This window comes from Phycodurus eques, chromosome 16 (assembly GCF_024500275.1).
Source record: "Phycodurus eques isolate BA_2022a chromosome 16, UOR_Pequ_1.1, whole genome shotgun sequence".
Lineage (NCBI taxonomy): Eukaryota > Metazoa > Chordata > Actinopteri > Syngnathiformes > Syngnathidae > Phycodurus > Phycodurus eques.
Genome location: NC_084540.1, coordinates 17,465,491 through 17,480,229, shown reverse-complemented (window position 1 = coordinate 17,480,229; position 14,739 = coordinate 17,465,491). Strand labels below are relative to the sequence as shown.

At 42.0% G+C, this 14,739-nt stretch overlaps 1 protein-coding gene across 3 annotated transcripts in view; it reads right to left on the bottom strand.

Moving 5' to 3' along the window:
• The window catches only part of olfm2a (olfactomedin 2a), a 57,650-nt gene that overhangs the window by 28,984 nt on the left and 13,927 nt on the right, over nucleotides 1-14,739 (bottom strand). Inside the window, exon 1 of one of the 3 annotated variants that reach the window (XM_061701460.1) lies at nucleotides 1,335-1,672. The exons of 1 other annotated variant lie outside the window; for it this stretch is intronic. In XM_061701460.1, coding sequence (XP_061557444.1) covers nucleotides 1,335-1,478 — 144 coding nt within the window. In that variant the 5' untranslated portion in view covers nucleotides 1,479-1,672. Of the gene's footprint in view, nucleotides 1-1,334; nucleotides 1,673-14,739 lie in introns of those variants that run through there. One more of the 3 variants, XM_061701461.1, reaches the window with a different exon arrangement.

Genomic DNA, 14,739 nt, shown 5'->3' with positions numbered 1-14,739 from the left:
TTATCAGCTCAGATAAGCTTTTGATTCACTTTTATTCAGTTTTGTATTCAATCTGATTCAGTAAAACTTGGTTTGAACTTGGTTGGTCCAAAATATTTAATTATGTAAATGTAACTTGATTCACTTTTGATCACCTCCTTTGGGTTTAATTTGGCTTGGTTTAGTTCAATTTAATTCAGTTCATTTGGGTTTAATTGAGTCACTACTGCGGCATTCACTTTCATTGGAACTGATTTACTTCTGCGCAATTCAGTTTGGTCGAATTTGGTTGATCCGCTTGTGTTCTACTCACTTCAATTTGACTTGAGTTACTTCTGATCATTTCAATTCCAGTTCAGTTGCATTTGAATTCCATTTGATTCAAGTCCGTAAGGCTAAGTTTGGTTTTGGTCCATTCAGTTAATCCAATTTGGTGCAGTTCTGCTGATTCGATTCTGTTGCTTGTATTCACTTCTGATCAGCTTTATGTGATTCAATTCAATGTATTCAACTTTTAAATCACTTCTAGTTAAGTTCCAGTTCAATTTTATTTGAGCTGGTTGTCTCAATCTGTTCAATTCACTTCATTTAATTGTGTTCAGTTCTGCTGATTCAACTCAATGTATTCAACTTTTGGGTCACTGCTGGTCAGTTCAGTTTCATGAATTCATTTGGTGGTGTTTTTTTTTTTTTGGGACTGATTTGAACTCATTCATACTGGTTACATTTAATTTGATTAAATTCAGTTGGATTCACTGCTGGTCAATTCAGTTTGATTCAATAAAATCTTTATGTGGTGATAATTCATACTAAAAGTTGCATTAAAAACTGATTAGGACCACTCTATTTCACACAAACTAGCTGTTTGTCAATGAACAATGAGAGAAAAAAAAAAAATTAAATTAAAAAGGCCAACAGAGGAACCTTGAACAGAACCACAAGTCATCTGTGACCATCTGCCTTTAAGAAAACAAGTTGCATTTCATCAATAATTCTGCAGTCGTCTAGAACAATCACCCTGTGAAGACCCTTTGAGTCCCACCATGATGACTGACCGATGGCATCAGAATCACTCCCAAAGTGAGAGAGACACACACACACACCATAAAACATCCAATCACCATTATGTCCTTCCACTGCTTTTCACCATCACTCATCATTAACAGCCGCATCGCTATCCCAAAAAGACGACTCTCACACATTGACATTGCTCTCAACACGGGCGTCTGCTGCCATCATTGCTTTCTTTGAGGGATAAGATGGACCTTCGCAGCAGTGCAACACACAACTCAAATCCCAACAAATTCTCCCCCCCCCCTCCCACACACACACTCGAAAAAGTAAGTGGTACCCACACTCACGATTCTCTCCGAGGTGCCCCCTCTGGAGATGGCGGTCCCGTTGAGTCCCACCAGAGACGGTAGAGTCTGAGACATCCAGTTGGTCACCATGGCCATGGTGCTGAGCACCGCCCCGATCTTTAACATGGGAACGCTCATGTTTGCCTCCGACGGTGTGGGGTGGCCCCCGGATGGCCCTACAACCCACCCTTAGACCCTCCTCTCCTCCAGAGCCCGGTACCCTCCGGCCGGTTCGGTTCCGACTCGGCAAGAGCGGGATCAAATCAGCCAGCTGACGTGGTTACCGGACTCGCCGCTCGCTGAGACCTGTTTGAGGAGAGCAGCATCACGCAGGAATCGTCCGTCTCGGAATGACATCCTGAGCCTCGGCCCTCCCTCCCTCCCTCAGTCCTCGCCTCCTCGGGATTCACAGCATCACATTGGCTGCCTCGCATCCCATCCCCTCCCCTCCCAAACAGCTCGTAGCCACTCTTTCTCTTTCCGCTCTCTCTGACATTTCTGTTCTTTTTATGACTCACAACCTGATGTGTGTATGTGTGTTGATATTAGAGGTCTGGACATCAAAGTGTGCGTTTCATTTCACAAAGCAGATGCGTGCCTTGTAATTTGCTGGCAGCATCGACTCCTGTCTTTTACCGGATCGATGCGGGGGGATTGTTTTTAAAGGTTGTCGGGACATTAGCGGTGGCCGGGCGAGCCGTCACCCGGCATCGTGGCATCTCATTTGTCAGCGTCTGACTGTCCTATAGATGGTCTGAGAACGTGTGGCGAGAACAGTTCAACAGCGGGGGGGGGGATTAAATGCAAGATTGATAGCTGATCCGTCCCGGCTTGGGCTCGCAGCGCATATCAGGGTGAACGAGTGTGAATGCTGAGAGATGCTGTCGCTCCAGGCAAAATGGGGACTGTAATGCCAAATAATGAGTAATGCATGATAGGAAATCCTTGCAATTCCCTGATGTCGTGCAAATAGGTCCCCTGGTGACTGTCAGCAGCATAGGGGATAATAGCACAGCAAACTGATCGGCCGGTCAGTCTGTGTTTCCAGCAAGTCGAACAGTTCTGTGTGATATTATTCATTCGTAATTGGAAATTGTGCACCCTTTCATAGTTCATAGTTCGGTATGGTATTGTTCTGCGTTTTCATTGTGAAGGAATCAAGTCAAGTAACACCTGTAGGAATCGGGACCGAGACCTGCTGCGACTGGCGAAAAATCCGCGAGTAATTGGTACCCACTCGAAAAGATTTGTAAAAGGCCTACAGATGCCAAGAGATGACGGCAAAGCACTACTTGCGTCTCAATCAAACTCCTCAACTCACTTCAACATACTGTACTGACACCAAGATGGCGCCAGATTGGATCTGTGTGAACACAAAAACAGAAAATGAACTCAAGTGAACTAGTGACTTAAATTGTCAATGCGTCCAAACTGTCTTCCATGGGCCGCATAGAGAAATATCGACAGATGCAAGTTCTACTTTGAAATTCTTCTTCAATTTATTTAACACACTAAAACCAATCCATAAAGATATGTGAAACACATATGTATATTGTTTTGTATATTGCTGTGCACCAGAACCCTTGCATGTCCAAATATGATCCAGTTCACATTTTTGTCACAAATCAATTCTAATTGTCAGTCCCCAAATGATCTTAGAAATTAACCAATTTAAAGTGTTTAAAACAAAAAAAAGTTGAGAGCGAGGATGCTACTCTCTTGGACACGTCAACTGTCGGGTGTGTGGAATAACTCCACCTCTTCTTGACTCTGGAGGAGCCTTGCGGCATTTTGCCACCTCAAGATTGAAAGCAAGTTTTTTTTTTTTTTATATATAAAAGACAAAAGCGAGTGAAAATAGGTTGGGTACATTTGAACAGGCGTGTTTTGTTAAAAATCGCTAGAAGTAACGATTCATTGCAGAAGGAAGCCAGTCAGCCACGAGGGTCGGTTGGTGTGAAGATTAGTTTCCGCCTATTACTAGTCAGCTCTTCGTTTTGATTGTTGGATCACTCATGGCTCTTATTGACTTTTGAAATAGACTTCAAACAAGATGGCATTTTTAAAAAAATAATTGCCTGAAAAGGTGTGGTTTCGGTGATGCGAGACTACTGCCGGACAACAATGATATACTGCATTTAATTAAAATTTAAAAAAAAAAAAAAAAGCTTGATGATGAAGCAAAAACTCGGTGGTCAGTGGCCCTGCAGTCCACTAGAATAGATCCGCCCCTGCAGCACTTTCAGAATCCGAAGCCAACCTCGACACAGAGCAGAAAGTGTCGCAAAACAATTGCGATTCAGAGGCGTGTTTAATGTATGATTGGTGCAAAATAAGTGAGAGAAGCCAACTGTTTTTTTCTTCTCTTTCTGCCTCGCTATCCAATATAGAAATTACTTAGTATAGTGGCCCCCAGTCAATAGTTTGGACACCCCTACTCTAATATATCATAGTAGTGTGAATGTGTGTGGTGGGATGTCATCCCATGGGCGACAATGGTGTCATTCTCCGGCAGGAAGCAGCAAGTCTCATGATGCAAGAAGGAGGGGGACCTCTCAAATAAAAGCGTCAGCTCATCTTCCGTCTTTGCTCCTGCTCTGCTGACTTATTCATTGCACCCCCCCCCCCTCACCTCCGCCCCCTGCCGCCCACTTCCACGTGAGTGATATGAGTGCCTTCGGGGTGTGCCTGTCACATGACACACAAAATATATATATATCAAATGTCAGCTCTCCTCACCTCACCTGCGGGATAAACGTGTTAGGCGTCCTCGCCGGTTCTATATTGAGTGCAGCCAGAGTGCAAGAGTGCCCCCGTGTGGCTGCAGGAGGTGCTGCACCCCACCGCCAAGCTCGCAAACTTGGTGGCAGGTGGATGTCACCCCGCGGCAGTGCATGAAGGAGATGGAGGAGGGCATGTGGCAGCCTTGTTTAGTGTCACATTCTTGCAAAAAAAAAAAAAAAAAAAAAAAGAGAGAAATTCAGCAACGGACAAAGGAACCAGAACAATTCCTCGTACAGTATAAATAAAACAACCAAACAAATTGAGCTCTAGGATTCATTGACTTCATCAGTGCTTGCATGCTTACCACCAAACTCGCCCAATGCATCAGTAAATCACATTCAGTCACTCACTATTTTGTTATTCTGCACATTTAGATTCACTCACTGGGTGGCAGCAGAGACTCAAACATGAATTTAGACGTGTATTTTTTTTTAGCCGCCTCATTTAAGATGCCAGAAGAAGTATTAATAAGGCAAGAGAAGAGGGGGGGGGGGGGGGGGGAATCACTATCTCACATAATTGAACCTTTTGGCACGGGGAGCAAACTTGATCATCCATAGATTAATTACCTCTGCCAACGAGGTTGCTTTGGGCTGCGTGTGTTGTATCCTCTCCCCCCTGCTTGTTTGCTGCATTACACAACTCTCACCTTCCTTTATTTACACAGCTAATTGCGTCTTTGGGGCGCAATGGCAAATTTTTTATTTGAAGGTAGATTACGACTGTTGAGACGGTTCATCTGACAGATGGAAATCCAGACACTGTCTGGTTTACTTAATGAAATCTGACAACCGTTATCAAGCAGAAAATCGTCATTTTCATTTGTTTTTGGATTAGTTTTCACAGCCGTTGAAGTTCAACTTGAATAATTGTCTATTCTCTGCCTGCTCTGAGGCCATTAGCTTCAGTTCTCAGCCTTTTGGTTCACACTTTCTGTGGATTTCTAGAAAACCTTGACAGAACCTCACGCCCCAACCTCTCGCTCTTTCAGCCTGATGTAAAAAAAAAAAAAAAAAAAAAAAAAAAAAAAGAATGGTGTCATGCATGCATCATCATCTTTGTTTTATTTGTTTGGTTTCATTTAGTCTGAACTTCTTTTACACTTTTATGACAGTTAAGAATGTGAAAATGTTACTTAGAGGGAGTTGACGATTGAAATTTTTTTTTTGACTTTTGTGCATAAAGTTATCCTGATTTGACAGAAGTACATGACACACATGATTTGTGAACAAATCAGCCATCTCGTTCCTTTTAACTTGATAGACAAAAAACCACCACACCCTAGGAAAAACAAACAATCAGAGCTGGAAGGCGTGATTTACGAGGTGTCAATCATTTGTCGTGCACTCGCAGGCACACCCTCGCTAAAAAATGCGCGACTAATGAAGTATGCCCACCTTTAACCTTTGTGCACAGTTAACAATTGAATTGTTGATGGTGACAGCTTGACTTTAGTGCTGATAAATTACATTTCTATTATTTCCTATTGGTTGGGGGAAAAAAAGTGTTTCTCCAGTGTTTTCACTGTTTGTGTTGAAATGCTGTGACCTACATTTGCAATGTACATACATGGCTCTTTTTTTAAATAGAGCCTCCAGGTTTTAACATGATCACAGAAAAAAATTCTACTTTGCAACAGCCTTTAGGCACGCTCCATCTATAAAGGGCATTTTTAATACAGTCAGAGTGATGAAAATGTGTGGCAACGTCAACACCCGTGCACGCCCGTGGATGGCAGTGGAGCACCGCTAATCCCCAAATTCAGCATGATAAGAAACATAACACACACAAACACACTGAATGCAGCCTGCAACATATTCAAATGTGAAAACACAGGCCCCGAGATGACACCTCAGTTTATGGCAAAGACCACAGTGAGCCGAGCAAGCTGCGGAGAAATGCTGCAGTCAGCCCACTGCCCATGCACCGGTTTACCCCCCCCCCCCCCCCCAATAAATGAGTCATAATTTGATAATTACATGATGGGCACGCCTTCTTAATAGAGCAGGATCCAAATCAATTTGTACGCATGTGACCTCCTCACCATGGTAACAATGTAAATGGAATAAATAGAGTGTAGCCCAGGGTTGAGGCAGGCCGACTCAGCGGCGTGCTTTTAATCTATTAAGGACTCCTGTGGGCTTTCGAGTAAAAACGGCAGCGGGGAGTGCACATGTGCGACAACCGAAGTGCAAGGAGTGAGTCATCGCGGGTTGAATATGCACGATAATCCACAACAAATGCAGAACCTTTGCAGCACACAGGAAATTGATTCTTCTGAATTGACAAATAGTAGGCATGGCACAACATACAGTGGAAGCCCCCCGAGAACCTTTCGGGAAATTGCGCACCCTCGGATTTACTGAGCTTTCCAATAATCTGCTCTATCATCAATCCATAAACTCGTATTAACTACTCTAAGTACTGTAAGCGAGTACTTACATTTGAGTAATGCCGATACCAAGTACCATTACTCGATAATGCCATTGGGCTTTGCATTAGTGAAGAAAATGTGATTTATTTTAGCCAAATATTGTTCAAAAACAAAATTTCTTCAACTTGACGTAGAGTTGACTGAAATAGAACCATTTTTAGAGTAACAACCTGTAATTACTGACATTTTAACATCCAACTGCAACCGTGTTGCCACACATTTGACTTAAGGCGTTTCAGTCATGTGGTGTCTCAGTCTGAACACAAGGGGGCACTATGTAAAATGAGTACATGGTTAAGAGACAAAGAAGAATGTAGAGGCTGGTGGATCGAAGCAAGTAAGAATATGGATGCTACCGCTCTGTGTTAGCTACAAAATAAAGTGGGTAAAAATAAATACAAAACTTCATAAAATGAAACTTACGGGAGCATAATTTTCCGTCAGCTAAAAGTGTTGTCACCTGTGTTTACCTTAGTCTCTCCACACGGGTGACTTGGTTCCTACCCGGGAGGCTCATGTCAGGCTGGTGAAATGGAATCGGTGGTGTAGTATCGGGACATTTTCATGAGTACGAGTAATATACAACTGTAGGGTACCGATACTGGTTTTTGTTTAAAAAAAAAATAATAAATGTATGAGTACAAGTTTTAACTTTTATTTACAATCTATTTTACTTGAAGTACTTTTTATTTATTTAAGCACGGTGTTAATTTTAAAATTGCATAATGTTACAGTGGCCTGGAATAATATTGAATCTACTTTTTTAGGCGTAAAACCTCTGCTGTTTTTTTTTTTTTTTTTTTTTTTTCCTTCTTAATGAACAATTACGGCTAATGTTGATCATTGCGGTAGTGCTTGGAGAGGTTTTTTGTTTGTTTGTTTGTTGTTGAGGTGATACTCTGTAAGAAGTTTTGAGAACCACTACTCTAGATGCTCGATGAACTGAAGTTCTCACGAGAGCCTATATTGTGTCCACGTGTCTCTGCAGTATGTGTATTTGTGTCCTTTCTGGGAAGCTCTTTCTTGCGGGTCGGGGGTGTTTCATTGCTCTCAGCGACGTGCATTCATCTCGTTTTCATAAATCAAATGTGTGAACAAACTCAAGTCAATCACCCGTGCTTTACTCCATCCTGTCATGCGAGCTGGAAACTTATCACCTCATGTAAAGCTTAGCGTGAGCAGAAAGATCTGCCGAGTTGCGTGCGTTCATTAATGAGAATTGTTGTTTGTTTTCCTTGAGTTCTCTTTTTATTAGCCTGACTATAAAACGCTGCAGTTGACAGCGGCACCGACGATTATATTTGACTTATGGGAAATATTTGTATTGGAGATCGGTTGTAGCTTTTCTGGGAGGAATGAATCAACATTGTGATGATGATGATAGTACTTTTACATCCTCATTTGGTAGGGGGGTGGGGGGAAATCAAGTGTTTATTCGACCCACTGGGGTCGAATCAGCATCATCTCAACAGAATGAAACATAATAATACAGTGTTATGGTGGAATATTTATGGGCAGGGTGGGACATGGTTACATTAGCCAGTGGTGGCTTCGTGTAAACACTAATCATCTGCAGTCCGGACGCAAATGACACCACAAAAACAAGTCCCTCGATTATTTACTAGTCTTATATCGTGTCATTGTAGTTCAGACTGAATGCATTTGTTAGTATTCATATATTATACATATCATTGTTTTATGAACATTTCCTCCATGTGTACAGGACTGCAAAATGTCAGCCACGGCCTCGAACATCATTTGTCCCAGTGATGTGTGAGGCTGAGCTGAGGCTTCAGATCTCAGTACTTCAATCGCACAGGCTCGATAGTGCTTAAGTCTAATAATAGCTGATAAGAGCCGGCTTGCTGTCCCCCTGTTGGGTGAATGTGCGGGGGAAGGTCAATACAGTAGGTGAGTGTAGCTCACTCAATTGACTGCAAATCACCTGCGACGTGTCCGTCCATTGTCGCCGTGTCCCGTGGAGGCCGGACAATCGAGACAAGGTGGCGCTGATGTGATGACACGGCGTCGGGCGCTACTACTGATATGCGTATAACTAGAGTTGTAACCTGACAGCTGTGCAGTCTAATTGACCTCAAAGCCGTTTGTTAATACAGGGCAACATAATTCTTTAAGGTTTTCGTAGACTTTCCATGGTAATGTTAAGAGAACTGATTTAAAAAAATAAATAAAGACATCTTTTGGGGCTATTTTATTTTTTTTAATTGGGAGTAGTAGTTAAAATGGTACAAAATATTACTCAAATAAATTACAGAAAACTTTACAAATAAAATTCTAAATAAATACATTTGATTTCAATATTTCTTTTGAAAGATACTGCAGTTTGATGTGAAATACTATTAAAGTAAAGTATTAAAAATTATTGTTTAATAAACATTTTAAAAGTTTTTTTTTTTTCAAATGAAAATAACATTCAATTTGAGTCATTTTTAAATTGAATGTTTCAATTAAAATTGTAGTTAATTTATGGCTAGTTGTTCAGATATAATGAAACCATTTTAAAATAAACGACCAACATGTTTCACAATTGTTCATTATGTATATTTTATTTATTATAATTACTCCATTTGTCAATAGTTAAAACAATAAAAAGAAGCAAAAAGTCCAGTTGCCTCGATTTAAACCTTTGTGTATTACCATGACCTGGATGACTGATATTCTACACAAATACAATATAAGATTGGAGAAGACTGAAACTGTAATAAATTGATTATAATAACATTATACTCTAGTATTAAAAAAGTAATACATTTTCGTTGTTGGCTAAGACGATATGAGAGGTTACTACATATCGATGCCATAAACACAATCTTTTCCAAAGCATTGTAACGTGTGATTGAGGGGTTTGAGTTACGTCTCATTGAGAATGCTTTCAAATTCTATTCATAGCCCGCGGCAATGAATGCTCCCTTGATTGCAATGCCAGCAGTTTATGGAGCGTATATGATGATTATTTGTAGGTTATGAGTGACTATAAGGCCGCTCAATCACGAAGGCTGGCGTCGTTGAGAATATTGTCCCGAGCAGCGGGCGAGCGGCGCAATCGGTCGCCGTGTATCCGTGGAGCTGCCCGCTGTTCGGTTCCCGCTCCCTGATTGGCGACCAAGTGCTGCGCTTCCCGTGTCTGTCGGCCACACCTGGAAGCGCTTACCAGTATGCAGAGATGGTACATGAATACACAGTTACTATAGTAATCAGTCCTTGGCCCATCACATCATCATCAGGCATTATTACCCACTGAAGCCACACACTGTTTGCTTGAGCATAACCATTCCTTGTCGTGTGTGATTTTACGTTGTGGCTTCTTGTCGAATGAAGATACCTTAACTTGGTTTCACATGAAGACAATAAGCCCGGAAGTAGAATTTTGGCAATATGGCCTTTAAAATAAAATCCCCAATGTTAAACTTTGAACAATTTACCAAACTGCTACATTCAGCTTTTTAAAGGTAACTTCTGCAAAATATTTGCGGCTTGGAAGCACATACCCCGTGTCAAAGCTCTCCAACGATGTTCAGGACGACTTATTTAGCTATTGCCTTCTACCAGGCTCCTTTCTTGTCGTACCTAAAACAATCTGAAAATAATTCAGCTCAAGTCCCTTTCTTAGAGGGATTCAAAGGCGCCAGTGGCTATATCCATCCATCCATCCATTTTCTGAGCCGCTTCTCCTCACTAGGGTCACGGGCGTGCTGGAGCCTATCCCAGCTGTCATCGGGCAGGAGGCGGGGTACACCCTGAACTGGTTGCCAGCCAATCGCAGGGCACATACAAACAAACAACCATTCGCACTCACAGTCATGCCTTCGGGCAATTTAGAGTCTCCAATTAATGCATGTTTTTGGGATGTGGGAGGAAACCGGAGTGCCCGGAGAAAACCCACGCAGGCACGGGGAGAACATGCAAACTCCACACAGGTGGGGCCGGGGATTGAACCCGGGTCTTCAGAACTGTGAGGCTGACGCTCGAACCAGTCGACCACCGTGCCGCCCGCCAGTGGCTATATAAATAATAATAATAATAATATATATATCTAAAAGATACTCACTGGAAGCTATAATATGAGCTCTGGAACCTACTAGATAAAAAAAAAATGCAGAAATTGTCAAAAGAAATACACTCAAATTAATGAATCAAATTGTTTCATCGCCCAGCTCCACTCAAAAGTGCACAAAATTGTAAAAGCATATTGTTATTCGGAAGAGGCAGAGAAAGAGAGAGCACAAAGGAAACCAAAAACCGAGAGCGACTTATCAGTGAGGCATTCGAAAGGCCCGAGGTAATGGAGGTGTTTTCTGCTACGTATGCAACAATCAAACTAACAGAGTGCTGCAAGGCTGCCAATTACACTCAGGGTGACTGCGAGTTTGCTGCGTACTTTTTGTTGAAGGTGGCAACAAAACAAAACAACAACAAAAAAACATTAGAATCCGACACGAGCAAACAAAAAGAATGGATCTCGTCGGCTATGCAGATCGGACTGTATGTCAGTAATGAACGCACACGAGCAGCCTGCAAGTCCCCCGGTCTCGCTTCTTTGTGGGAGCTGACGCCGCCGTTTGTATACGCTATCTCCAGGTCATTTACGTGCGGAGAAGCTGTGACATTTAATTAGGGAGACATTATTAGCGCTACACAAGGCGCATTGTGCACAAGCGAGAAATCCCCAAATCACCTCTAACTGAATGTTGCAGCCGAACCCAGTTAAGCGCAAATATGGATATGCGCAGCTATAAACAACTGATGAGCAAATGAGCTTATCATAGTGCGTTTTATTTTTCAACCTTTTGTTTGACCAGAAGAAAACACGAATTGAAATTATTTCAATTTTAAAATGAAATCATTTTATTAGTGGCCAGGACGCACATGAAATTGTGTCCTAGCCACAGCCACAGATAAAGGATTAGGGAAGTGTCCGTGATTAAATGTTCAGGGAAATGAATGATCAATTATCAGAAAATTAGTTTTTCATTTGTCATAGTATTTTTTTTTGTTGACGTAATCGCCAAAAGCAGTGATAAGCAGAGGGAAAAAGCTAAAGAAAAATGCAATAGAACAGGCTTCAAATGCACAAATAAAGCAAAGTAGCTTCAACTGAAATATCTCAAAATTTCAAAATATCAGTATGTCATTGTTTAAAAAAAAAACAAAAAAACAAAAAAAAAGCACAGTGGTCAGGGACAGGTCTAACAGTTTTTTTCTGTTCAAAAAAATAATCTGGCAGCAAACTTTGTATATAAAAAGAAAAAAAAAAAAAAAAAAAAAAAAACATATGCTAATTAATGTGAGCTGAAATTTCCCATCATCTAAAAACTCGATTTAACATGGCCATCATGAACACATACTGCCAAGTGGGGGAAAAAAAATAAAAAAATAGAAACATCACCCTTTGATATTAGCTTTCTCTGACTGTTCTGAACTTCTGCTTCTATGCCAGAGTCACCAAGGAGAAGAATAATGCTGCCCGGACGAGTACCTGAGTGGAAGTCAATGTGGATGCAGCTCTCCTCCTCATATCCATCATGTCATGTTGCATTGCAAATAAGGTGAGACTTATAAACTCTAAAAAACAAAGTGTTGTTAACAAGCCTCCCAAATATGAATTGTTAAAGAAAATCGAATATTACTGTCTATAAAATGTGGCTTCAAACTGTGAAAAATCAACTATTCTCTCTGCTCTCAAATGCTGTGGCCATGTCCGCTGAATGTGCCAAAACAACGCCCCACTCAACCGTCAACTGTCAATCAAATATCACTACTACGTCTTGGGGAAATACATGCCACTTCGTCTACCAACGTTCTTATGCCTACACATTACTACATAGTTGAGCTGCAAAAATATGCCCGCTTAAAGCCTCTGGTGGCTGTAATATATCCCACCGGGTTGTCACGAGGCTTTTCCACTCCGCGACAATGAGGCCTGGACATGTGCGGAAATGCCTGTGCGAACGCCGTGTCCATACGCTGGCTCTGAAGTCGTAATTTATATATAAAAAAAATAAAATTACAAAAATTGCCTCCTCCGAGCTCGTCAGTCTTTCTCTTATTTGTGTGCCATGTGTGCACTCACAGTCAACTACAAGGCACTCTAAAGTGGCCACACCAGCGGACACTGCGTCATTGGGCCTCGTTTTAGACAAACCCAAAAAATTCTGGAAAACTAAAATGGTGAAAAACAGTTTAATGCTATATCTCCACAACTGAGTGCTACATAATTTTCAATCTGAATTCACGTGACAGGGTTTTTAATGATTGGTTAAGTGATTTTTCATCAGCAATCCATAATACATGTGAAGTCATTTAAAATCCTGTAAGAAGCATCTAAGCCTCAATATGAGATCTTAAAGTCATTTTGTGAATGCTTCCAAGCAAGAGGTGTGAAAATAGTCAAGGCTTTTCTATTAGATACGATGGAACGTGGACGTTTACGTTGAAGCGAGTCTTTCAAATCGAGGGATCCGACACAAGCGGTTGTACGAGCTCAGTTGCAATTTTCACCAGAGAAGCCACCGATCCGTTCAGCGATTGCACAGAGAACAGAACAGTATCCAAATAGTGCAAATGTGTTTGCAGAGCAGAAATGAGAGGCTCGCATGGAGCTGAGCGTGAGGCGGGAATGATAATAAGTTCACGGAGGGTGGGGAGATGACGCCATATTGCAAAAGAGAGTCGCCCGCCGAGCCGCCACACGGGGTCGTGCGCTATCATCGGGCGGCGCCTCCCCATTTACAGATGTGATTTCGGGGCCGTAAAAGGCAGTAAAATGTTCTGCCAGTGCAGTGAGATGCAAACTGTGGCCCTTCGCTCTGAACACCAACACAAATCTACTGGGCTCAATGGTGATATTTGTGAGTGCAGCCTGGAAGGTACCGCAAAGGCCATTGCTCACATTAATATTCCATCCACAAAAGAGGGAGTGGGAAATGCTATTCATCCCCACGCAGCAATCTCCTCTGGCCATTTTTCATTTGCTGTCTTTTAAGACAGCAAATGAACACCTCCAACTACAATGTTCCTCCCTCCTGGGACTTGAGATTGTTGACTTGCGCCTGATTGACTGCACTAAAAGGACAAAGATGCTTTCAAACGGAGATTCAACCTCTCGGCGTGGGGGAATTAGATTGACAAGAAATAATAAGATTTAGAGGCTAACACATCCTATTACCCAGAGTTTAAATGAAAATGCGAATGACACCAATAGAGACAATGGAGAATCTGCATTGTAAGTCACCTGCGGTCCATAACAATCTACCAATCGAAATACCACAACTTCAATCTCTGGTGACATGCTTCATTTACAATGGTTCAAAAAAAGAAGTCTTAAGTCTTTTAATGCGAATCCCAGTTTCAAGTTTGTCAAACTAAACATAAAACAAAGAGATCTACAGAACTTTGCCTTTTGCTAGCTTAAAGCTAACACAATGCAAAGCACCAAAGAACCCGTTTCTTGCACAAGCCAGCTGTGATTGGCTTCAGGTCACCCGTGGTTGCCTTAGAAAGTGGATGGATAGAGGGAGGGATGAAATTTGCACGAGTTTTCTGTTTTAATCAGTTCATCTCAGGTCTATTCAATTCCTGTAGGTGTAAAAGCCAATCTGGAACGCGCCATGATTAAATATTCTGCACAAGAAAGAAGCTTCCGCTGCTCCCATTCAAACTGCGACCGTGCGATGAGCGTTCGGCCCAAGCGCTCTCGTCGCCTGGGGCGCCAAAGCTTAAAGAGAAGAGAGAGCCTCTCCTGAATACCACCTATTCATCACATCACCATTAGTGTGGCTCAAGAACTCAGCTATTCGCTTTAGAAATATAACGAGGATAACAGCATTAGATCTTGGCGCTTGTTGGGGAAACAGAAGTGGTGATGGAGTTAAATTTAGTTAAGGACGGGAGAGATGACAAAGCTGCAGGCACAGTCGGGAGGCACTCGCTCTTCTCCTTCCATCCTCGCCTGTAATCTCCGCTTTTCATTTCCACCGACTCCACTTTGTCTTCTTTTTCATTTCCAAGGCACTGCTCATTTACCGAGCTATTACTAACGCTGTCAAATCCCTTTGTGCTGGCCACCAGCCATAATTGCGCAGATCTTTTGCAACTCACAGCCTGTGTGCGTTTTTATTTCAACCTGTGAGGTGTTCGATCATCAGAATAATGCACTGGAAG